This window comes from Talpa occidentalis, unplaced genomic scaffold, assembly GCF_014898055.3.
Source record: "Talpa occidentalis isolate TD23 unplaced genomic scaffold, MPIMG_talOcc4v2.1 talOcc4.9, whole genome shotgun sequence".
Lineage (NCBI taxonomy): Eukaryota > Metazoa > Chordata > Mammalia > Eulipotyphla > Talpidae > Talpa > Talpa occidentalis.
The window spans coordinates 114,082,502-114,106,537 of NW_023605305.1; the positions used below are offsets into that span (position 1 = coordinate 114,082,502).

General features: G+C 45.8%; 2 protein-coding genes across 3 annotated transcripts in view; one reads left to right on the plus strand and one right to left on the minus strand.

Moving 5' to 3' along the window:
- Positions 1–24,036, plus strand: part of CHD1L (chromodomain helicase DNA binding protein 1 like) — an 88,089-nt gene that overhangs the window by 15,700 nt on the left and 48,353 nt on the right. Inside the window, exon 1 of one of the 2 annotated variants that reach the window (XM_037498916.2) lies at positions 18,144–18,216. The exons of the other annotated variant lie outside the window; for it this stretch is intronic. The gene's annotated coding sequence lies outside the window, so the exon portion shown is untranslated. Of the gene's footprint in view, positions 1–18,143; positions 18,217–24,036 lie in introns of those variants that run through there. 2 annotated transcript variants of the gene reach the window in all.
- FMO5 (flavin containing dimethylaniline monoxygenase 5) lies at positions 765–23,324 on the minus strand. The gene is made up of 9 exons (XM_037498922.2): positions 23,249–23,324; positions 22,980–23,153; positions 18,288–18,476; positions 16,358–16,520; positions 15,464–15,606; positions 13,049–13,248; positions 10,033–10,385; positions 5,160–5,232; positions 765–3,011 (listed from the first exon to the last, which is right to left on the minus strand). The coding sequence occupies exons 2-9, from the start codon at positions 23,112–23,114 to the stop codon at positions 2,672–2,674; spliced, it is 1,596 nt and encodes a 531-aa protein (XP_037354819.1). The 5' UTR covers positions 23,115–23,153; positions 23,249–23,324; the 3' UTR covers positions 765–2,671.

Below are 24,036 nucleotides of genomic sequence, written 5' to 3' on the forward strand. Positions count from 1 at the left end.
AGCCTCGCGGGCCGGGCCGCCGGGGTCGACGCAGCGGGGTGCGCCCGGCGAGGGCACGGTCCCCACCAACGCGCGGAGCAGCCCCCCCAGGCCTCAGGTTCGCCGGGACGCTTCGGGGAGGGGTCTCGTGAGGGCGCAGGGGGGCTGCTGCGGGCGCGGGGGCGCGACTGCCACGCCTCACGGTTGATGGGGACCTTGACCGCCCGCGGAGGGGCCCCCCGCTGCCGCCCCCCTCGTCCGCGCTGCTCCCCGCTGGGAAGTCGCCCTCTGGCCTGTGCTGGGGCGAGGGGTTACGCGAGGGTTTCCTGGGGGGAGACGGTCCGCTCTGCCCGCTGCGACTGTCGGGCGCTGCAGGTTCGGTTCCCGCGCCGGGGCTGGCTCAGCGTGCTTCAGCCTCGCCGTGTGCGCCCCTTTCAGCGGGGGCCTGTGTCCCCCTGAATACCTCCATGCTTGCTTTTGGGGACTGCCTTCCTCTGGCGCCTTAAAGGCCCTTTCTGGCACTACAGGAACGAAGGCATTGTCTTGTGTCATACAGCTGGGAAAACGGTGAAAATGTTAACGTAATTACAAAAGCACTATAATAAATCAGTGAACATTAGCGCCCGTGCATCAGTGAGTAGGGCTTCGCAGCTTAAGTTGTTTTAAGTTCCGTTTCCCACTCACATCTTACTTTTAGCTTGGCTTAGACGTTTGCTGATGATTTTTTGTGACCTTGCAGATTACAAATAGAATGGCAGAGTCAGTAGATTTAGAATTACACACTTTTTATTTAAAGAGGAAACTGGGGCACTTATTACTGATAATTAAGATAGTGTTATCAAGACTGTCAATTCAGTAGACGCCCATGCTAAGAGGAAAATTTATATGTTAAAAGAAGGAAATGAAAAAGAAGCAAGCAAGCTTCCATTTACTTTTGAACTAGAGTAATCTGTAGATTAGCAGATATTAGGTCCATTTTGAGAGATGATAACCCCCAGTATCTCAGGATTAGAGAAGGAAAAAAGGCCTAAGTAGTAATATCAATTCTTAGGTCTCAAATTCTCACAGGCCTTTTCATAAACAAACTAGGTTAAATGGTAGGCAGTTGTCCAAATAGTTATATCATTCGGGGAAACTTGTTCTTGTATTTCTGGCATTCTTACATGTATTTATATTGGCAAAGATCATTTTTAATGTTGTTCTTTCAGTTGGTCAAGTTTTTTTTTTTTAAGATTTATTTATTTATGCATATAAGAACTGGGGTGTAGGAGAGAGGTGGGGGGTTGAGAGGATTCACCAGACAGTGTGGGGAGTAGAACTGGCAGATATATTGAAATCCACTGCTGAGGGGAGCAGCGGGCGAGGCAGGAGAGGTCTGCTGTGCCATGTGGGTCAATCAGCTCCTTGGCCAGCCAGGGCTCAAACTCATGCTGCAGTGGCTGATGACAGCTTGATAGCGCTGCCTTTAACCCCTGTGCCACCAGGGAGGCCCAAATTTATCTTTTTGTTAAGTATTAGGCAGCAATCCTAATTGTAGCTGTTGCACAACAGCTATTTATGAACATGATCCTGGCTGGTACATTCAGTACCTTTCTTCATGAAATTCAGGGCGCCTGAAAGCTAACAGTTATCTTCTCTGTGAGATGAGACTAGAGTAGAATTACTACAAGTGAGAAGCAGAATCAGCAGCACCTCTGGAACATAAATCCAAGCCTCTGCTTTTCATTTCATTTGCTTTTTTTTTAGAACTATACTATGTGGCGTAAGAACTATTATTAAGAGAACGCCCCAATATTTAGTTAATATCAGTTCTAATGTAGTGCATAAATGACACTTCAAATATTTATTGTGTGGCCTTTATATTGGGGAGGGAGTGAAGGAGAGAGAAAAAAAGGGGCGACCAATCAAACCTTGCTTGTTGGCCACATTACAGCAGTTTCTGGCAACTTACTATATTTCCTACAGGAAGGTCTTATTGAACCTAGTATGGGAACTAAAATTAAAAAATGATAGGACAGCTAATTAAAAATCCTATTTTTTAATTAAATTGAATCTACTGGCAAAAATTAGATTATTAGAATGAGCCCAGAAAGCTGAAGACAGTTTCTTCATTGAGCAAAATAAAGACATGTTGCTTAAGGGGAAGAGAGTAAAAATGACTGGTCCCCAGATACATTAGTGAACAGCTGTGCATCTTCTCTTAGATACATACAGCTGGCATCAGACATGATTTATCTCTTGGAAAACATACATTTAGTTACAATTTTGAAAACAAAAGGGCTTCTAACATCTTATCAGCAGTTACATGGAGTCTCCCATCTCTCATCCAGAGAGATGTCACTTGTCCTCCCACAAGAATACTTGATAAACACATTTATGGAGCTCCAGTGATATGCTCAGAGCTCTGCTAGGGACCTACAGAGATATCTAAAAGAGTACCTGATCTGACAGTCCAGGGGTTAATGGATTACAGTCCAGGGAGGAAAGCCAAAAGTGATGGATCGTAAGAGGAAGGGAGGTTAAATCAATATGAATGAAAAGTAGAAATTTCATTATAAGGAAAAGAGGAAAGAAAATAAATGAGAAATAATTTCTGGGCAATATGAAGCTGAAAGTTGTTCGATCTTATCAGATTCTGTAGGCACTTAAAGATCCCGTGTCCTAAAGGAAATGGGCAGTGACAGTGGAACAGCTAAAAGTAGGCCAGAAGTATTGCAAAGAAAACAATAGCTATCATGAACCGGGCCATTGTTGTTATTGTGGGGTCACTGCGATCAATTGTTCTTGTCATCAGAGGTTTCCTTATCCGGCTCTCTGTGCTGAGGATGGCTTTTCGCGCTCCAGCCCACTTGCCAGGGCCTTGTAGACGGTAGTGGATTGGAGTGCAGGGTCCTACTAGTAACTCCAGGGCCAGTTTGGGGTCGGTGAAGGCCAAATGGAACAGATTGGGCTTGACACCGACCAGAAGAGCAAGTTCTTCCATGGTGTCTACGTAGTCTACCTGGATGGTGTGTCGTGGGCTCTCCACATACCTGAAGAAGGGAAGAGAGAAGTCACGGCCTGTCAACAGTTCAGTCGACCAATCAGTCAGTGCTTTTCTGAGTACCTGTTATTGGTTCAATATTGGGCTAGGAGCTCTGGAAAACAGAGAAGAAAAAGAAGACATCGTCTCTGTCCTTAAGGACCTTATAATCTACTGGAGGAGATAGGATAGATACAGATGAAGCAGAAACAATAAAAAAAATTTGGGTAAATTGAAACATAGAAGAAGGACAGTTAATATACAGCAGTAAGAAGTCTTGAAGGAGGAGCAAGATAAACTGAGAGCAGAGAGAAAAGTATTCCAGGGAGCAGGAATGAGTGTAGAAATGTGGACACACAGTATCTCTGGGCACTCCCAACAGTGTCAGAATCACATCATGAATCACCAGGCAAGACGGAGAGAGGCAAGGACAGCAGGCCAGACACAGAGGACTCTGATGTTACAGAGAGAGAGAATCCACCACAGAATTCTCAAGTTTGAGATCTTCAGTTATTTCGTGAGGTCAGTGGGGGCGGGATCCACAGGCAGGATTTCTCAGGCTGAGGTTAATCTAGACCCCTGAAGGCAGGTGGGGAGGTGACTTATGCCACACGCTTCCTCCAAGAAGAAATAGCCCTTATGAGAAGTGCAGATTTGAAGAGCTAAAAGGACATTTTTAGAGGGAAAATGTGGTAACAGTGACACTGTGTAGAAGTAGTGGGATTAAGTGCTAACTGGTGACTTTTTCTGTAATGAAAATGAAAGAACAGGGGGGCAGAAAGGAAGTAAGAGATACGCTAAGTCAGGTTCATCAAGATTAGATGGGCTTACTAGAGGAATCCAAAAACAAGAACAGGAAAAAAAAAAAAAGACAGAACATGAAATTTGAAGTAGACCTGATGGAATGCCAACTGATGGAATGCCAGAAATGAACAAATGGTCAAATACGAGGTTATTGAAAGGGGACAAACAGGAATTTTAGAAGAGAAGAAGACATAACAGGAAAGAATTTAAGAGTGTTCACTTTTGGAATTACGTCAGAAGGAAGGATTATGTTCAAAGTATTTATCCTGCGGTGGTGAATTGCGAGCTGTGTTGTTCACGAAGGTTTCACAAAAGAGATTCACGAATAAGTCTCAACTTGTAGGAAAGTTACGAGGATGAAATAAACCCATACCTCAAAAGCATTAGTGTATTCATAATAATGCGCCTCAGGAAAGGTTAAATTATATCCTTTAGTGCCCGAAACGCAAGGAAAGCGCAGTGGAGAAGGAAGAGGTATTCGGAAGTGCCGACCTCAGTTGTGAGAGGAAGGGGGAGTTGATGGATGGAGAGGACAGTGCATGGAACTCAGGAGGAAGAAAGGGGTGAGAATTTAAAGCATATAATGTGGACTATTGATTGCAAACCTTTGGCAGTCAGAGAGAGATGGAAAACAGAGCACCGAGGAAAGGCTCCATGAAAATTTTCCTCTCTGATGGGAGAGAGTTTGCTAGAATAATGAATTAGAGAAAACCTCCTCTTTGGGTCTGGAAGGATTGTGCCTCTGATTTTTCCACAAAACTCTAGAAATTTACCATCGACATCCATTATGTCAAAGTAAAAATCCCCTAGCAAGTAAGCTCAAGGTCTGCAATGGAAACTGCTGAATTACTGTGTTCCCCCACACACTCAGCAGCTGGCTGATGGTTCCACCTTCCCAAATCCCACAGAAGATTTACACCCGGAGTCACCATGACGTGTCACACGTTGGCAGCCTGCACCGGGAACTCGACCCACGGATCTGGATCTGGCAGTGTCTGTGCCTCTCACCCACTCACCATCACTCTTCTCTTGGCAGCAACCCTGGCACGCTAAGTAATCTTCCCCCAGACAGTTATACCTGGTTTTCTCGCCATGTGATTTTTTCCTACGTCACTTTTCTTTTAGGTCTCCAAGGTAGAATTTTAGACATTTTTCTTAAGCTCTTCTTTCCTTTTCCACCCATACTCGAACCACCCAGTGCTCTGTTGTCAGAAACTGTCATTTCCTTTTCATTCTAAGTATCTAGATTCTTAAACTAACACAAAGAAAATAAATATACGGTCCAATATTGCTCTTATTAAGAACTAGTTAAATAGAAAAACTAACCACCTATCTTCTGGGGAGAATATCTTACCTTTTTGCCATTTCTTCCTGAGCCTTGGCTGTTTCTCTTTCCATTTCACTTTGTGAGGGCAGTGTCTTTGTCCCTAGCGAGAAAAAATTTTAAGTGTGATATAGCCCCACAGGAACAATAACCCTATTAACAATCATGATGCTGTGGAGAATTCACAGAAATGCAGAATAATTTTCTGTGTTCCAGAAATTCACTTCATCATCTTATCCTACTACGGTGATAGAATGACATGTGGCTTGCTCCAGTCTACTCTCTTTGGAAGACCTCCTACTCTGCCTTCCAGCCAATACCTGCCTCCCTCCTAAGTAATCTTTCAATTAGGAAATGAAATCCAGATTGAGGAAAGGATACATGTCTCAAGAGTATATGGGAAACAAGGTACAAGGGAAAAGGGAGGTGTCTTAGGAAAACACACCTACCTACCTGTACATACCTACACTTGGAATAACACAGAGATTTGATACCACAGGGAGAGGGGAAGTGAGAATTGTGTCTGCGTCACATTTTATACCCAAAGTTCTATGGAAGATAAGTTTATTTGATGAGTTTGGGGTAAAGCCAAGGACAGATAAACACAGATAAACACACAAATATCTCCAGATAAACAGATAAACCCACAAACATCTCCAGCAGCAGGAATTTAACACCAAGGACGTGAGTAGACAAAGTAGAACAGCAGGTAAGTCAACATGAAGGACAGCAGGCTCACCACTCAGGTGCACCTCACGAGAATCTGAAACACAGAGTTGCAGGACGGGCTGTCTCTAAGACAGGCCTCTCTACGGCCATGCTAATCAAGCAGTTGTCTCATTCCTTCTTAACCACCTCACCGTTTAAGAACTCTCTGGATTACACTATGGGAATCACTTTACCTACTGAGGAGAAGATTTAATTGTTTGATGGCTCTAATTGCTGGAACATTATTCTTTTTGTTGACCCCAAAATCAATCTCCACGCCATTTGCACATTGGACTTAGCTGTACCTCTGGAGACTGGGAGTCTCTTCTTTGCAAGTGTCAGTCTTTGAAATGTTTGAAAACGGCTGTCCTGACTTCTTTAAGTCTTCCTGTAGCAACCCAAATAGTACCATTTCCCCAGAAACAGGTTTCACATTCTCTGCTATGCTGGTTGACTGGGGCCTCTCTCTTACAATATGAGATTCAGAAGTTCAGCAGTCAAGAACTCGCCCTCTGTGTTTTGCCATGTGTTTCTCATCTTAACCGTGGGGATGATTACTTATATCAGATATTGATTATTACTTAAGTCAAAGAGGTAAACCCTGAAATGTTTCATTTGAGAGTCACCACAGGTATCTTAAATGTTCATGAAACACATCTAGAGAGTTGAAAATTATTTCCTGTAGTAGAACCATAACTTTAACTTCTATTCGCCAGAAACATTATGGTATAGAATGTCTATTTCTTGCCAATTCTTTAAAAAATAAAAAGACAAAGTAAAATAAAACAAAAAAAACCTTTCAGATTGTAAGAACAAAGTGGTCGTTACCAAAAGGAAAGGGGAAAGAGATAAGGGGGTAAATCAGGTACAAGGGGTCAATTGTAGGGTGAAGGGTCGAAACTAGATTTTCAGTGGTGACAGTCAGGATGCTGCATCCTTGGAGCCAGTACAACGTTATGAACTAATCTTACCTCAATAAAAAAAAACCCCATGGATTAGGTAGGTAGGTAGATTGGTAGGTAGGTACGCAGATGGGTGGGCGGGTGGGGAGCTGGCTGGAGAGACAGAGATATGCAGACGGATATGCTCCTGTAGTACGATTCCTTCTTCAACCCTCAGCACTGTCCTTGCAGAGTTTCCTTTTCAGACACATTATTTTTAAAATTTCTTATCTCTCTCTTTCCTGTCTTGCTTCTCCTCTTATATTACCAATTTATATGAATGGCCACAGCGCCTGAGCAGTTCTTTCTTCACTTTCCTCTCCGACATATGTTCCATCACCAAATCCTTCCCAGTTCACTGATGAAATTTCACTGGAAGTTGTCTTCTCCTGTTCCTTCATCTTGGGTTAAAGCCTGTGTCGCGTCTTACTGGATTTTTGACTCAGGCTTTTAACTGACCTGCTTCCCACTTCACTCCCCTCTAACGCATCTGAATTACAAAGCTGACTTGACTCCCCCACTCCATTTGAAATCCTCCTTTGCTTTTCTGTCATGTACCTTGAGAACAGAGTAGACTTCTTGTGTGGCATCTGTAACCATCGCTAGCTTCATTTTTCTCAATTCCTATAACACTTTATCTTTTGGAATTCTGAACTATCTGCAGCTCCCAGAACTTGGCTTATTCTGTTATTTTTCTCTAACTACATAAATATCATTGATTGTTTCTCTGTTTGGGCCAAGATTTGCGAGCCCCCTCAGCGAGTGTGCTCTCACCCTTCCCTGGGTGGTGTAGCTGTGGGTGGGGCGGGTGGTGCAGCAGCCCCTTAGCTTAGCGTGGCTGCTGGGGCAGCTGTCTGGGGGTCAGTAGCATGTGCTGGACAGACGAGCAGATTAAATGTTGTGGTACAGCGAAGCACTGAAGTTCAGAGGTTTTCTGGGGTCCCAAAACACGGTGGGAAAGAGGTGAGCCTGACCGGAAACTCTGTGGAACTGGGGCCTTCCATCTGCTCTCAGGCATAAGCAGCTTGCATTAACATAGTCCTGCTCTTCACAATTCTCACCTGTCTCTGCACATTTCAGTATAAAGATGTTGTCAGAGAAGTTGCCATTCTCCTCTTTCAGTCCAGACAAGCCTTTCAACATGACTGAAAACTCAGCTACGAAGTGTCTGCTATAGAGTTTGGAACTTCATTTACCTCCGAAGCCCAGCTGGCATTCACTTGGGTAGACATTTACTAGATAGCACCTGTGAGCTAGAAACTGGTCTAGGCTTGGAATGCAGAGGTAAATAAACATGACTCTGTTGTTTACAGAGCTTTCAATATACTATTAAGGGAGAAGGAACTTTCTGTACAAATGTTGAAGGAAACGCCGAGGAAGGGCAGCGGAAGCAAAGGCACAGGGGACAGGAGGACCCGCTGCGACTATGCTCAGGGGTAAGTCGCTCAGGGCCTCTGGAAGATGCTGGAACTGGAGTAGAGACCAGTGAGGGTGGACCCGAAAGGCCAGGCTGTGTTCCGCTTGTGGAGGAACCTGAATGCCGTGCTAGGACACGAAGCCTTCCCGTGGTCCAGAGCAGTGCTAGAAGTTGAAGGAAAGAAAGCTGGTGAGCGGTAGCAAGGGCCTCGAGAGGCCTGCACACGAGGGAAAGAGAAAACTAGATTGCAGTCAGGGCAAGGAAGTGGGTTCGGTGTTTCACAAGAGGGTGGACTGTCATCTTGACAGGAGTAGAGTAATTCAAAAAAACAGAGGAAGAAGGAAAATGGGTCTTGGTCAGGACAGTCTGAGCCAGGGACAGGGACAGGCTGAGTTGGGCACGAAAAGGAGAAACCAGCTAAGGGTTTAAATTTGGCACAGTGAGGACAGAGCGCCAGGTGAGAGAGGAGAGAAGGCGAGGAGAGCTGTGGGCAGGACAGAACTCCGGGCTCTTGTTGGAAGTTTGATAAAGTTGCAGGGATTCTTTGAATGCCCCCCTCCTGCCAGGTGTTAGCAGGAAGCGGGAAAATTAGCAATGGCTTGGCCAGCCAAGGAAGCGGGGCGCTTTACACAGTTCCCCTGAAGCCTCCCAACCCCACAGCTTGTGCCCAGATTCTTCCAAATACTTTTCTTTCTTCCTCCCAACAGTTCACTTGGTCATAGAAAAGAGCCCTATTAGTGTAGCTAGACTAGCATGCTCTGGCCCATTTTAAGGCACCTTTCTCTTCTTTAATTGACCTAATTAAAAGATCCATTAATGTGACCAAAATTAAACCAATTGAATGGCTACTTGCCTTTGCTTGCAGGCCCAGTGACCTCAAGGAGCACGTGAGCTCCTTGGATAGAAGCTGGATACAACAGAAAGGATTTAAGAAATTTGGGGAAATTTGGAAAGGTTTTTGATGTACCAGTTCTTCACTAAGGGAGAAAGCTAACTCCTTTAAGAACTCTGAATAGCTTTAGTTACACATTAGTAATGATAGCAAATTTTAGTTTAAAAACCATAGGCCCCCAAAGTTTCATTGTTAGAAGGAATGCTAAAGGTCATCTGGGCTTTCCGTGTTCTGAGACTTTATTCTGTATTGTTCTGACCAGGTGACCATGCAGCCATTTTTTTACCTTTTTCCTATACTACTCAGACGCCCCATGATTTCAGACACACCCCCTTCCATCTTGAAATAGTCCCTGGCTGAGAGGAAAAGTGTTTGTTGCTTTGCTTGTTTTTAATGTTAGGCTTATTATCTCTTTTTTAAAAGATTGATTTATTTATACAAGAACTAGGGTACAGGCCAGAGGTGCAGGAGGGTGAGAGAATTCACCAGAGACAGGGCAGGGAGCAGAAGAGGCAGACGGACCGAAGTACACGGCTGAGGGGAGCTGCGGGTGAGACAGGAGAGGTCTGTCTTGCCATGTGGGAATCTCCCTGGCTGGCCCGGAATCGAACCGGCGCTGCAGAGGCTGTGGACAGCTTCACAGCACTGCGCTCAACCCACTGCGCCACTGGGGAGGCCTAGGCTTATTACTTACCTCCCTCAAAATTTCACTCCTGGTTCTGGTTCAACCCTTGGAGTGTGCCTATTTTTGGACAATTTCCCAGGAGATTCCAATATAAGTCCATGATTATAAATTACTACTTTATATTTACTCAAAATTAACTTTCAGTGCTAATTTTGTGCTAGCCCCTTTTACAATCATACATACACTCTCAGCTATATAAAAACATACACATAATTGAACACGGTAAGTAAAGCAAGTAGGCAGCTTGCATGGTCACTCACCTTTAAATACTTGAGTGACCCAGCGTCCTTGGAGCTCTGCGATGGGCATAATGGCACCCAAGGGCTGGACCAAGCCAATGATGGCGAGAGTTGGCTTTTCCAGGTTAGGAGGGAAGACCTTCTTATAGAGGGATATCTTGTTATTGACTACTTTGACAGACTCGTCAAGAAAAGGAAAGGCAAAGCTGTAGCCGGTAGCGAAGATGACAGCATCAATGTTATCCTCCTTGGAGCCGTCCTCGAATATGGCGCCCGTCTCCGTGAACTCTTTCACGTTTCCCTTCACCTTCACCAAACCAGAAATGATACGATTTGGCAGCTCATCATTTACTGTTGGATGCTGACCCAAAGGCCTGTGAATGGTGGTGAAGACCAAGAGAAGGAGAAAGGAGGAGGAGGAAGGAAGAACAGGAAGCAGGGAGAGAAAGGGGAAAAGAGAGGAATCAGCACCGTGTAAGACTCTCCTTCCCTGCAGGCAGCTAGGCAATATGCCGGTGTTCTCCCTCTTGGCCTAGCCGTGAGAGTTCGCGAAGGTCTAATTTATACACTTGCAAAGATCAGATCTCAGCAGAAGCTGGGCCCTGGACGTCCCTGAGAGGTGTGATGTCGGAGAGGTGAAGGAAGGGCCTTGTCTGAGGAGTGCATGAGCGGTTCCTCGAGGAAGGGTCATCACAGGGACACAATAAGCCACAGCCAGGAGTTCCTCGCCGCACATCAAGGAGCCTGGTAGAAGTGGACTGTCAGTATTCTCTTGAGTATCATTTCCAGGTCAAAGGCCCATCATTTTCCAAACTGAATCATAAATTGCACGGGTATTGTCATTTATACTTAGGAGCTGATTTTACGTGCATTAACTTACTTGACTCTCCAACCCAATGAAGACAGCAGGGCAGGTGCCATTTATTCAGGTTCTCGATAAAAGGCCTAGAGAAGTTAAATGGCTTGCCCGAGGTTACACAGCCCTAGGATTTTAGAATTTATAATAAAATAGTTTCCTATGAGCTCTTTTGGGATCCTCTTCAGTAATGCTGGGGTCCTGTTAAGTAGTGCTTCCTAAAGACCGTTTAAGGTAAGATTGCCAAAAAAAATAAGGCAGGGTTCCTAGCATCTTGGCACTTACTAAAAGGCGGTCTGAATCCCTGGACCCACGTTAACAGAGTCGGAGAATCCTTAGCCTGTCGTGGTCAGAGCTGACCGTGCCTCAGCAGCTGGTGGTACACGGCTGCCGCCGGCCTGTCGTGTCAGGCTGGTCATGACCTTACCCCTCAGATGCAGACTCTACTCTGCATTCTGACCTCACCACTTGCTCTTTCTCTCCACACTTACTGCTTTCACTGACATCACCCCCATCCACATTGTTGGCCAAGCCACAAAACTGCCAGTCTTAGATCTGCTCCCCAAGGCGTTTCCCATTCTCCTCCTCACATCCTCAGAATAGCTGCTTCTAGTCTCTCTCTCACCTGGATGATCACAGTTGTCCTTAGGGTCTCCTGTACTCTCTCCCTTCCCACAATCTTCCACGGGATTTTTGCATGGTCTTTCCTAAAGTGTATTTATTATGACATCACTCAGTTGCTTAAAATTCTGTCTCCCGCTTGCTTAAAATCTTTCAGTAGCTCTGAACTGTCTTTATTCCAGATGTTTTTCTTAGCAGAGCAGTGGTTTGCGTGTACCCGACTGATAAGTCTGCCTGTTCAGCCATCTCGCCATGTAGTCCAGCCAAGCCAGGCTCCTGCAGCCTAGAGCATAACGTTTGTTGCTATTCCAAGGCATTGTACTTATAATTAGAACGCCGCATTTGTTTATCTTCTGCTAGTCCATAAAACTTCATTTTGTAATCATCAAAGATAAGGATGCTATAGTTTCCACTAGGTGGGTGAAATGGCTGGGTAAAAGGTGGGGTTACTTCAGAGTAACCCCAAAGGAAAACAAACTGGAACAAGGGGACGCCAGGCTGACTGCACCTTATCCAGCGGATCCAGTTTAGCATCAGGGATGCAGGAGAAACTGATCTGAGGAGGGCCCTGTAAGACGGCACTGCGCAGCGTCTGAGTGTCCGTGCTGAGAATGCTTAACCTGAACCCCATAAAAAACCATGCAAGTCCAAACTTAGAGACTTTCTATAAAATACTTGACTAAGATTTTTAAAAAGAAAATGTCCACATCAAAAAAAAAAAAAAGAATTATTTAAGATGAGAGATTCAAGAGCTATGGCAACAAAGAATTCGTACTAATACAAATAGCAACACCGTGCCTTTCTGAGGACTTAATATAAGATCATGAGTTATGTGCATTATTTCATTCTTACAACAACTTTGTAGGCTGGTGATTTATGTCCATTTGCTGATGTGAAAACTGACACTTAGAGAAACTAATTTGTTCCACGTCACACAGGTAAAAATGGCATTCCTGAGGAATGGACCTGACCTTAAACACTCCTGCAAGAATAGACAATAGAATATGATAAAAAGAATATTTGGCTTACAAAGCACATACTCCTTCACAAAACCAGGGAGGTAGACTATGGAAGTATCTCTAGAGGCTGCTATTAAATACTTTTTTTCTTTTTAACTGTTACTGTTTTTAATGTGCAGATTTACTACAACATGGTAAGAACAATGAGCACCCATGTGTCCTTCATTTTTTTACTAATTACCATTAGGTATTAAATCTCTGTATTTTCTGACCCAGTATATGCTTGGCTCTAAAAGGCTACTCGGTGTTTGTTGAATGAATGAATGATGCACTCCTCTCTACTACCATGTTATTGTTAGACACCATGCAAAAAGAACTGGTGTCAGGGGGAATGATAAAATGGTTAATGCAGGCAGAATCATAGAGCAAGGATTATAGAGTTAGAGATCTTGGACTTCTGTGGGAGCAAGGTAGAAACCTGATTGCTGATTCTGTGAATTTTCTAAATGTACAGGTAGAGGTGAGTCTATCATTGGCCTAGGTGACAGTCCTTGTTCTGTACCTTGGTCATTCCTGCCACACTCCTGTCCTGGGGACTTACCTGTGTTTAGGCTTCAGGCCGAACATTGAGTGGTCAAACCTGTTGTTCAATCTTTTTTCCAAAATTGTATTTATCATTGATTCACTGAGAATCTTCTTTATAAAATATGTCAGTCGAGAAGACAGCAGCACATCCGAAGGATAGCCATGGGTGCCCACTCGATTCAGGATCCAGGACCCTCTCCTGGTGCTGAGGAAAACCTGGGGTGTGGGAGAAAGTTGTTCACTTTTGCCATCCTCTGGCTCATAACCCTTAAGAAACACCCCATTTTCTTCAAGATTAAGGTCAGACTCGGTAGTCTGGCTTTTTTAGTCCTTCTACAATCTTCTTGAAATTTTCCTTTTTATTTCCTACCATTTTCCTTCTTGGGTGCTAAACTTACCATTAAACTGATGTATTCACTGGCCATGAATATGACTTGCTGGGAGCTAGCGCTGCATTTCTGCATCGTGACATCCTGCCTCCCCGCACCCCCAGCCACTTAATTCTCAAGGTCTCTTCATTTTTAAGAACCAGCTCGAATCTGCCTCTTCCGCAGTGTCCCATTCACTGTTCTGGCTGCTCTCCACCCTCTGAACTTCTCTGCTGCTTATTCCCTGCCCAGCTCATTTAAAATGAAGGCCATGAAAACTGAAAGCAAGTTGATGTCATTCCATACAGTCTCAGTCTTTTGTTTTTTGGCCTTTGACATTGTATTGTTACAAAAACGTGTTGCTTAATATTTGTATTGGAAAATCTTTTACACTCTTATTTTCTGTCACTTCAGATGTGCTTTTTCTAGAGTAAGAAGTGTAACACATGCCTCCGATTTATCAAGAATCTGGTCTGGAAGCGACGGTGCTAGCTCCTTTACATTTTCTTTCATCCCCACAACAGTCTCTTCGGGTAGGAATCACTATTCCCACTTACGGATGAGAAGCCCAGCAAGCGGGATAATTGGCCTGAGGTGGTGCAGCTGGTAAGTGGCAGCACTGCCTTTCCAGGCCACTTCTGACCTACTCCAAAGACTGCTTAAGAAATGCCCCGTACATTATGTAATGGGGATCCTGAGGCTTGCTAGCGGGACACCAGGAAGCTGGTCATCTTTCTGTGGCCTCTGCTGGCTAAAGGCCATGTTCAGGGCTCACAAAGGTTTGATATTCAATTGCTCAGCAAAATCCAATCACCTGGGATGTGCTACTTTCTCTACATTATTACCAAACTCTCCAGAGAGGGTTTCCAGATGAGAACATTGCTTTATGGTCTTTGTTTAACTCTCTTGTGAAAAGGTGTTTGACTGCAGAGGGTGTCAGGTGCTTCACACGTGTGGTCTCACTGACGGTGACCTTGGGTGCTGTCCTAATAAAGCACTTTTACATATGAAGGCAAAAGAGCATTCATGCTCTTAAGAATCAAGCCATCATAGCAGGAATCTAGAAAACTTAAATAAGGGACCAGGAAAATGAATATAAGAAAGTGAAAATCAAAATCAACAAAAAACTATGAACCAGAGACACTTTTTGGGGGGTGGGGGGCGGGAGGGGAAGGATTGGGGTCAGAATGGGGCGTTTGCAATTGTATGGGGGAATATAAAAATAAAATTTATTATCTAAAAAAAAAAAAAAGAATCAAGCCATCTAGTGGGCCGATCCATGTAACTTTTGTTATACAAGCGGATGAGTAATGCAAACACTCAAAGCCTCAATTAAAAGGTTCTCTATGTATAAAATAATAACCTATCACAAGACTGTTGTGAGAACTGAGCTGTTTTGTGGAAGGTGTGCATATAGTAAGCCCTTGAGACATGCTTAATGGCTACATACTTCTTATGTCAGTTTTCCACCTAGAGCTTGTAAGCGAAGAGCATGTTTACAAATTTGGATTTGTAAGAAAAGCCGCTTTAGAGCAAATGTCCTTCTGTGTCACCTCACTGTGTGCATAGGCTGGGGAGCTGCTTGCAGTCGCTGCAGTGGTGGCACCTGCCTTACCGGTCCCCGGGCTGTCTTTGGCAGGGTTAGACTGCTCCTCTCTTCCACTTGGGGAGTGAAGAGAAAAATTCCCCACCACCCCGTGAGTGAACAGCTTTCGGTGACCCAGTGTGCTCTCCTCTACATGTATGCCCGACATGCCCGCTCCCCGGTGGGAGACCCCCGCTCAGAATGCTGTGTTCCAGTCAGCACCCTGGAAATTGCTCGGTCTTCAAAGCCAGAGCACATTCAGAAACAGCTGACTGGGATCTCTGATCATGAGCGAACCCTGGGTCTGCAGCCAACTGAGTCAGGAAATCTAACTGTAACCTGGGCATCATTATCATAAACTTGCCAAGCGCCGCGGGGATGAAAGGAAGCCCCGCGCTGGCAGCCGGCGCTGGTGGGCTATGCAGAGTCCCCCAGCACCTTCCCTGCTCAGGCAACGTAAATGGTGACTGGTTCCAACCTGCTTGGCCACGTGGCTGGTCTCCACCGCCAGATCCCCTCCAGAATTCCCAATGCCGATGACAATGACTCTCTTTCCAGTGAAGCTGTCTGGATTCTTGTAGTCCCGACTGTGGAGGTACTGTCCTTTGAACTTCTCAATACCTGCAAGAGAAGGGGGAGTCGTTGCCAAGGGATGGATTATCTAGTATCGTTTGTTAAACCTTTCATTTTTCTGCAGTGTGTAGAATCTATGCGCGTTTCTCCACATATTCTCACTCTCCGGCTGCTCTTTTCCCGCAGCCTCAGGGCAGAATCTTGTGATTTCCTCAGCCCAAGTAGTCTGCATAATGCAGGTTCTATTTGTCTTTTGGATTTGTAGACTCAGAATCTCTTCTGCCTCAGAAAACCTCTCTGCCCCTTTGTCTTTTCATCTCCGAACACCGACTCCCATTTCAGCGGAGTGTCTGTGTCTCCATGCACGCTGAACTCTGCACAGAGAGCTTTTTTTCCCAAAGTGAAAATCCAGGCCAAAGACTGTAATTAAATTCTTTCTTTAAGCTTTAATTTCTTCCTTAGAAACTCAATATTTCTGTTTGTTTCCTCGACTGCTGAAAAATATCCTCATTTACCCTCACGCGGATTAACGCCATCCTCACTCGACCTGGTGAGGATTAACACTTGGAAAACTGAAGTCATCGTGACACTGCATAGAGAGGCCTCTCGTTTCCCTCTGGTCTCCAAAATTGCCATTTTTCCTACCCCCAAATGGCAGTAACACAGTGACCCCAACGTCTTTCAGGGGAGCGTGGAGAACGAGGGTAAACCTTCCTTTGCCAAGGTGGGAATCACTCACCACCCTCCTCCCTCGGGGGTCAGGGCACGGGCGAGCGTCTGCCTTCTGGAGGCTACTCACCAGGGAAGCTGTGCAGGGGCAGGTAGGCGTTGGTGTGATGGCCACTGCAAACCATGACTCCGTCGAAGACAGAAGCCTCCTTCTTGCCTTCGGATTCTGTGACCACTTCCCACTGCCCTGAAGTGGAGAAGTCAGGCCGCTTCTTCACGCTGCACACAGTGGTCTGGACAGAGAAGGGAGGGTCACCGCGCCGTGACCCCTGCAGAGTTACGCCCGTGGCTGACACCACCCGGTGGGGCTCACGAAGGGATATTGGATTTGCACCCACAAATAAGAGCTTTCCTGTCCGGGCAGTGGCAGAGGGAGAACGCTTCTAGGCGGCAGGCGACTGAAGTCCAGTCGGCGCTGATGGCGCCCTCTCTTGGGCCAGAGAGAGCCGCTTACTCATTCCCTTGGACCTTGTCCCAGGGCCGCTGGGCACTTTAAAACGGCCTTCTCCTGTCGTCTGAGATACTCCAGGCACTAAAGCCTGTTCCTCCCTGGCCCTCGGACATCCGAGGACTTCCTGATGTCTTCCTACCCCCGGCCTGTCCGCACCGTCTAACCTTGAGCATGTGACTGAGCTGCAAAGTGGCCTTTTCTAGTAGAACAAGAAGCATCTCAGTGGCTCCTGTATGTGAACCTCTCGTGGCGCCCACACACGCCAGTGCGTATAAAGAGACTGTGAGACGGACGCTCAGGGTATCATTAAAGCTTTTCAAAAATATTAGTAAATTTGGGTTGCTCCACGTAGGTTCAGGAACGTTGAGCGAGTGTCCCCATGCGCTCCAGGGTCTGTTCCCGCACACCCTGCCAGCCTGCACCAGCCATCGCTCCTTCTAGCACGTTCTTGCTTTCTCCCAAGCTGGCGCCTATGCCCGGCCACCTTTCTCTTCCTTCTTCATCAGCAGATTCCTATTCACCCTTTAACATTCAGCTGGGATATCATCTCCTCTCAGGACACGCTGCTGCTCGAGCCGTATACCCTGAGGGCTAAGCATCTTCTCTGACTACAGTGTGTGGCTCTTTATGTTATTTATCACCCTGTAATTCTTTTTTTTCTCCATTAAATATATTTATCCTAATTTTTTTTTCATTTTTCTATCTCCTGAACTAGACTACGAAACCACTGTTTTATTTTGTTTTTCCTTTTTGTACCTTCACTGCTTAGTGTGGTACCAGACAAGTTAACTCTGTATATAGACAAGCAGCAAAGGGTTTTACTGGGCTATAAATGGCTTCCTTTGGGAGTTGCCACTGGATATTAGGTGACCCTTTATTATTTATCGTTAAACAGAAAAAGGTGTGATTTAGCAGAATGGTCAGAAGGTAGAAGATTTGCCAGATTTCAGAAATATTAAAAACAATGGAAAAATTGTGGAGTGCTTTACATCAAGAAGGAACCATTGATATGACAGAGTACATCGTGTTTTATAATCGCCTCGTTTTACAAACAAGAAAATTAAGATAAACCGAAGTTGAGGGATTTATGCCTGAAATCACAAAGCAGAACCCAAGTTTCTGTTCCCTAATTCAGTGTTCTTCCCTCGACACCAGAGTTTCCTGTTTCCTCAACCACTTCCCAGTACCCCAGGAGGCTGTGAGCACATGAAACAATGCACCAGGACGTACAAAAGGGCGAGCAGTAGCGAGCAAGCGTGAGGCCAGGTTTTAAAGTTCCCATAGCTGTCAATTCCACCCTATAACTGGGAAAACATTTCTCTCACTTGTTTTATTTGCAGTCAAACAGTCTAAAATGAAGGCAATGACAACACTGCAACTCAGAGCCCCCAGATAGCGAAGGTACAGGAAAGATAAAGCGTGGTGTCTCCGGATACATCCATGTGCGTGTCAAGCCAGTCTTTACATTGGAACCCTCAGTAAGTGAAACCATATTCTTCATTTATTTGATAAATAACTTCAAACACAAAGATACGCCCAAATTCCATACCTTAAAACGAATATACTTCAGAAGGTCAAATGCTTTGGCATACATCCTGAAATACTCCAGGACCTGGGAGTTGTGCATGAAGTTAGGAAAATGGTCTGGGATGGGATAGTCACTGAAGCACATCATCTCTTTAGAAGTGTTGATGACCACCGACCTGTAAATGCTGGCCCTTCCTTCTTCGGGCTTTTCCTACAGTAAGGAAGGAGCAGTCACAGCAACTTGAGAGTTAGCTTCATAGCTTAGAAGCAGCCAGTAAACATTTGAAAAAGTTTTTGAAAGAAGAGTCAAGTGAAATATGTTACACTCACTCACTCACACTCTGTCACACTCACACGCCTCCATCTCTCAGTATTTGTGTCCTCATGTAGTCCCTTCCTGTGCATCAGCAAGGCGGCTTAAACACACTGTGTAGCTCTGCATTTGTTTCTGTGGCTGTGAGGTATCTGAGAGGGAGAGATATGTCTTCTTGTTCTCTGTGTCTGGTCAGCACAGTCCCTGATGCATAGTGTATGTCCAGAGTGCTTTGAAATGAACTGAGTGAATGATGGAGAAAGAATTAGAAGACATTTAAAACTGTGTTTTTGAAACCTATTTAAGGACATTGTAAATAGCCTGTGTAACTTCCAGTAGAAAGGTAATATCGTAGAATTAAATTAACATTCTAATCAGAAACATAGTACTTTGTATGGCTGGGGCAGCCTGCCCTCTACACAGGCACCCTGGTTGACTGTCCTACCCAGGCACAGCTTTGAGAACAGTTGAGGAAGTTCACCCAAGAGAAGACAGACACCGGAGGGATGGAAAGCTGTATTAAGGGCAGAAGAAAAATGACCCTCCCTCTGTGGAAGGGGTGAGGACAGTGGATCTTCTGTTCCCTTGTCAGACTGTTGGAATCCCATGGAACAGAAGCTCCCTGAGGATGGTTGTTGTCAACCTGTCTACATTGGAAGCATGTGGGGAGCTCTAGAAAACACTAAAGCCTGGGCTGCCCCCTACCCCCACCAACTGTATCATGTTTTAATTGCTTTTTGTCTAATGTGTAGACAAAGTTGAGAACTGCTAGGGAGACACAGTGTGTTTGCCCCAGAAAGCCCAAGGCAGTGGGCTGGATGGCACTGACCTCAAATGTGCCTGTCAGCTAAACACCTGAGGGCAGTGGCAGGAGGGCATGCAATAACATTTCCACAGAATCTAACAGAGACACCGAGGTCCAGAAATGTTTAATCAGTGATTATTCACTTTGCTTTAAGTATGCAGTGTTACCCTTATTGTCACATAGAAAAACTGGGGGAAGAGCCATAAGGCAAAATGTGGCCGCGCTGGCTGCATATTAGAAATAGCTGGCGGAGACCTGTGCTGGCACCTGCTCTAGAGAATGGGTGCGATATTATCTCCTTAGGTGAGGAAACAGGTAGATATGAAACTAGAAGATGAAACTAGACTTTCCCGGACCACCTGTCGTCAGTATTTGTTATACATGCCCCAAGCGGTTCTTCAGTGTGTAGCCATATCTGCCAACCACCGTCCTATGTTCCCCTTATTTACGTGCCTTTGCTTCCCTTCAGTTATCTTTTTCTGTTTCTTTTTGCCATTTTTTTTCCCTGGGGGAAGGGAGTTATTAAATTTAACCTATTCATTTGAGGGTGTGTTACTTAATTTTTTATTTTAAATGAACACTTATTCATTAGCCACATTTTATGTTACAGTGTATCTAGTATTCTCTTTTTCACATTATACACACATTTTAGAACTTTACTATTCAAAATGTAGTTTTCAGATCAACAGCATTTCCACACCTGGGGACTTGTTAGAAATGTGTAACCTCTGAGTCAAAATGTCCATTTTAGCAAAATCTCCACTGATTCATGTGCACAATGAAGTTTGAAAACATTGCTTTGCTATGCTTTAAGGAATTCAAACATTAGATTATCTAAAGGATATTAAAAATCACTTGCCAGCATTAAATAATGATCAAATCCTCAGCATTCCATAAGAGACTGATCATTTTTAAGCTCTTCCATTCATATTGGAATATGAAATCACATGACATGTCTCACATTGGCGCTCACATCTGTAGTCAGTCTGATCTGACCTCAGTGAGGAGGCCATGGAGTATAATTAATATCTTGACAGTGTATATACAATTATGGAAAGTTTTCAGTGATAACAGGAAGGGGGCAAGTGGTAAATCCTACTACTGTTGGGCAGATGGAACAGAGGAAGCAGAGTAGAGACAGGAAAATACCAGTGATGGGGTCTGAGAAGAAAGCCCTACATGTGGAATTCCTGGGGTCTGTCACCAGAAAGTAAGCGGGAGTCCTCAGTTCCCGGGCTGCACACGCTGGCGGCAGTGCAGGGGCGCCTCAGCCTTGGGATGATCGCGTGCGCTTGAAACCGTCAGTGGATTTCATAAAATTGAGGGTCATAGGATGGGGAAGAACAGGACCCAGGTAACATGCTAGGAAGGGTGGGGAAGCAGGTCTGCCAAAGAGAAAATTCTTGAGGAAATGTCAATGTCAGTTAATGGATGTTGATGACCCCGGAGGTGCCACAACTGTGTAACGGTGAGTATGTGAAAATAAAGGTGTCCAGCTCTACCCGTATCCTACACAGCCACTCCAGACATTTTGTTTCACACGGATTCATTTACAAAACATGATTATATTTAGTACCTAATATGTGTCAGGCATCACACTGACCTCTCTAGATAAAAATGATGTATGTTTAAAATAGATGTGACATATAGTGGGATGTATGTAAAATATATGCAACCTACATATATGCAGCCACATCTGTAATACAGATGTGGTCTGTCTTAACAGAAGTTAGAGTTATGACGAAATACCGGCGATTTTCCAAGGAACAGCTTGTAAGATGTTGAAATTTTCCCCAAAGAAGAATTTTTTAAAAGCCCCAAAACAAAACAACCCTCCAAGTTAAGTCTTTAGCAAAGAACAAGTTTAAACCACTTTGTAGATAAAAGTCAGAAACCTGAAAAGCAAGTAGATGGCCCCAACTTCTTACCCTCAACTGGATTCATGCCTGTTCAGTAGTTGCCAAACCTGGCTAGAATGTTTACCAGAGGGGCCTCCCTGGTGGCACAAGGGGTTGTTGCAGCACTATGAAGCTGGCCTGCAGCATGAGTTCAAACACCCCCCCAACACCAGGGAGCTACCCACATGGTGCAGCAGACCTCTCCTGTGTCCCTGCTGTTCCCCTCAGCAGTGTATTTCAGTCGATCTGCCTGTTCTGCTCCCCGCTCTGTCTGGTGAGTCCTCTCACTCCCCTCCCTGCCACCTGCCATGAATAACTAACACACAGTCCGTACATCAGGCAGAGTAATTATCCACTTAGTTCCCACAGTAGCTCTAGGGAGTGGGTACATGATTATGCCCTTAAATGAAAAAACAGGTGGAGAGAGGTTTACCGATTTCCCCCATGGTCACATGACCAGTAGGTAAAGATACAGGCTGGATAATGGTTAAAAGATTAATTGATTAGAGGATTGCTGGAATCCAGACCCTCAATTTTATGAAATCCACTGAGCATTTCACAATGCACACGGGATCATCCCAAGGCCGAGGCTCCCCTGCACTGCCGCCAGCGCGTGCAGCCTGAGAACTCAGGGCTCCCACTTACTTTCTGGGGTCTTAAGCTCCGCACTAAGTCATGGCTGGATTTCAAAAGTAGAGTTTTCTACTGATTACTAAAAACTAGTTAGAAGCCTTTTCAGTTCCCGTCCAAGACAGATTATGACGAGCCCTGGGGGCCTGCTCTGACCTTATTCTAGATCTGAATAAGGACAATTGTTAAGTAGTTAGTCCCCCAAGACTCTGCCAAGATAAGAAAGAACTGTACTAAGGAAGGCTGTGAAGCCACTTCCAAGTGACTGACTGACACCGTGTCAGTTCTTGTGAAGTAGGAGACACTTATGGACGCCTTACTGCCTCTCAGCGGTTTTGAAAGGGAGTTGAAAAACAAACACCATGTCCTTTGGAGATGCCCTAGGGGGACGATCTCCTTTGATACTTAATAAATTTATCTTTTCAGGAGGCAATACCTTACCTGTTAGTGAGTTACAGGACTGTGCATATTAAAGCAACTTAAAAATGGAGTTTATTGAAAGGACAAGAAACCCACTGAGAGGTGCCCTCTGTCCTCTTTCTGAAGACAGGACTTTGAACTGTGGATTTGATTTCTCAAGTGGAGGAAAAATTCAAAGCAAAAGAGGCAGCCAAATTTTACAGTGTGTTCACTGGGATTATTAGAGAAATGGCTAATGCGAGCCAAACTTTAAAGAGAGAGAGAGAAGGAAAAGTAAGATCAGAGAAGACTGAAGGGGGATTTTTGAAAGAAGCTGTAAGCGGGTATTCTAGGTCCCTTAGCTGTTGACCAGAACAGGAGCAACCCCTGACGCTTCTGCCTGCTTGGAGGCTACCCTCTCGGGATAGCAGCAGAACTAACTGCCTAAATGAAAGCGCTCCTGGTACCTCTTCCTAGATGAGCTCAGTCTATGGGAAGGAAAAGCGAGGGCCGCTGCCCTGGGACAGGGCATGGCTGCGAAGAGCCTCAGGCTGGCAGCCCGCTGAATCACTGTCAAGCCCATCGCCTTCCCTGGCGCAGGTGAGCTGGCCCTCGTCTGGCCGCACAGAGTAGTAAGTATTCCAAGTATCAAGGAGCCAGCAGGTTTACCTGGAACCTCCAGAGCCCACCAATGTCATCCGACCTCTCGAAGCAGACGGGCTCCAGGCCCTCGTCCAGGCAGCACTTGATGGACGAGAGCCCGCTGGCTCCGCTCCCGACCACGGCCACTCGCTTCTTGGTCATGGTCGCCGCAGCCTGACCAGGCCCAGCAGAGCACCTGTCCTGGGAAGGGAGAGGGCGCGCATCAGTCGCGCGCCGGGGAGGGCGCTGGGCCGCGGGGAGCTGCACCTACCGGGCCTGGGGCGAGGGCAGCTGACCTGACGCGCTGGGGTGGGGTCCCCCCTGCCAGAGGATCCGGGGCTGCGAGCTGAGCTCCGCTGCGGGGTCCGCGTCCCAGCTGCAGCGCCGGGCGACCCTTCAGCTCGGTCGCGAAGCTGCGCGGCCCTTTATATTTTTGAAGGCGGCCATGGAGCCGCAGTGTGCAAAGAACCCGCACCAATGGGGTGGGGCTATTTCGCCCCACCTCCTTCAGACCAACACCCCACTTTCTCGGCGGCGCCCACTCCCTCCCCCAGTGGGAGTGAAACATGGATCGGATCTGATCGGGGAAAGAAAACAAATCCTACAAACTCTTTCAACGACAGCTGCCCGCACTTTCAACTACTTTCTCGGCGCCTGGGGGACCAGCAGCCTGACTCCGGCCTGCACCCTGCACCCGGCTTCCTGCGCTTTGCCTTAAAGTGACAAACCCCTGCCGGTGACAGGACTCCCCAGACGCCCCCGAAGCAAAGTCTGGATCCCAAAGCTTGCCTGGAGAGCACCTGCGCGGGGGGTATCTATTAAAACAGATCCTGGCCCCCCTCCTCACCCCTCAGCTCCAGCCCTGACCTCAGAGATTGGGTATTTGGGTATATGCTTCTGGCAGAATTTTACTGTAAAATACCCAGATACCCGTATTGACAGTGAACCGGGTGCCAGGGGTGCAGACAGGGATGGATCACGCTTCCTGCTTAGAGAAACTTGCGGTTTGGTGGAAGACACTAAAGCACAGATCATTTAAAAAAGATTTTTTAAATATACTTTCCATCACATGCTTGTAATTTAA

Excerpts from the sequence above, each read along its gene's own strand:
- FMO5 (XM_037498922.2), bottom strand. The coding sequence starts at position 23,114 with ATGACCAAGAAGCGAGTGGCCGTGGTCGGGAGCGGAGCCAGCGGGCTC. Across the intron at positions 13,249-15,463 it reads CCAGCCACGTGGCCAAGCAG|GTTTTCCTCAGCACCAGGAG; the intron begins GTTGGAACCAGT and ends CCCACACCCCAG. Across the intron at positions 10,386-13,048 it reads GGCCTGAAGCCTAAACACAG|GCCTTTGGGTCAGCATCCAA; the intron begins GTAAGTCCCCAG and ends CACCATTCACAG.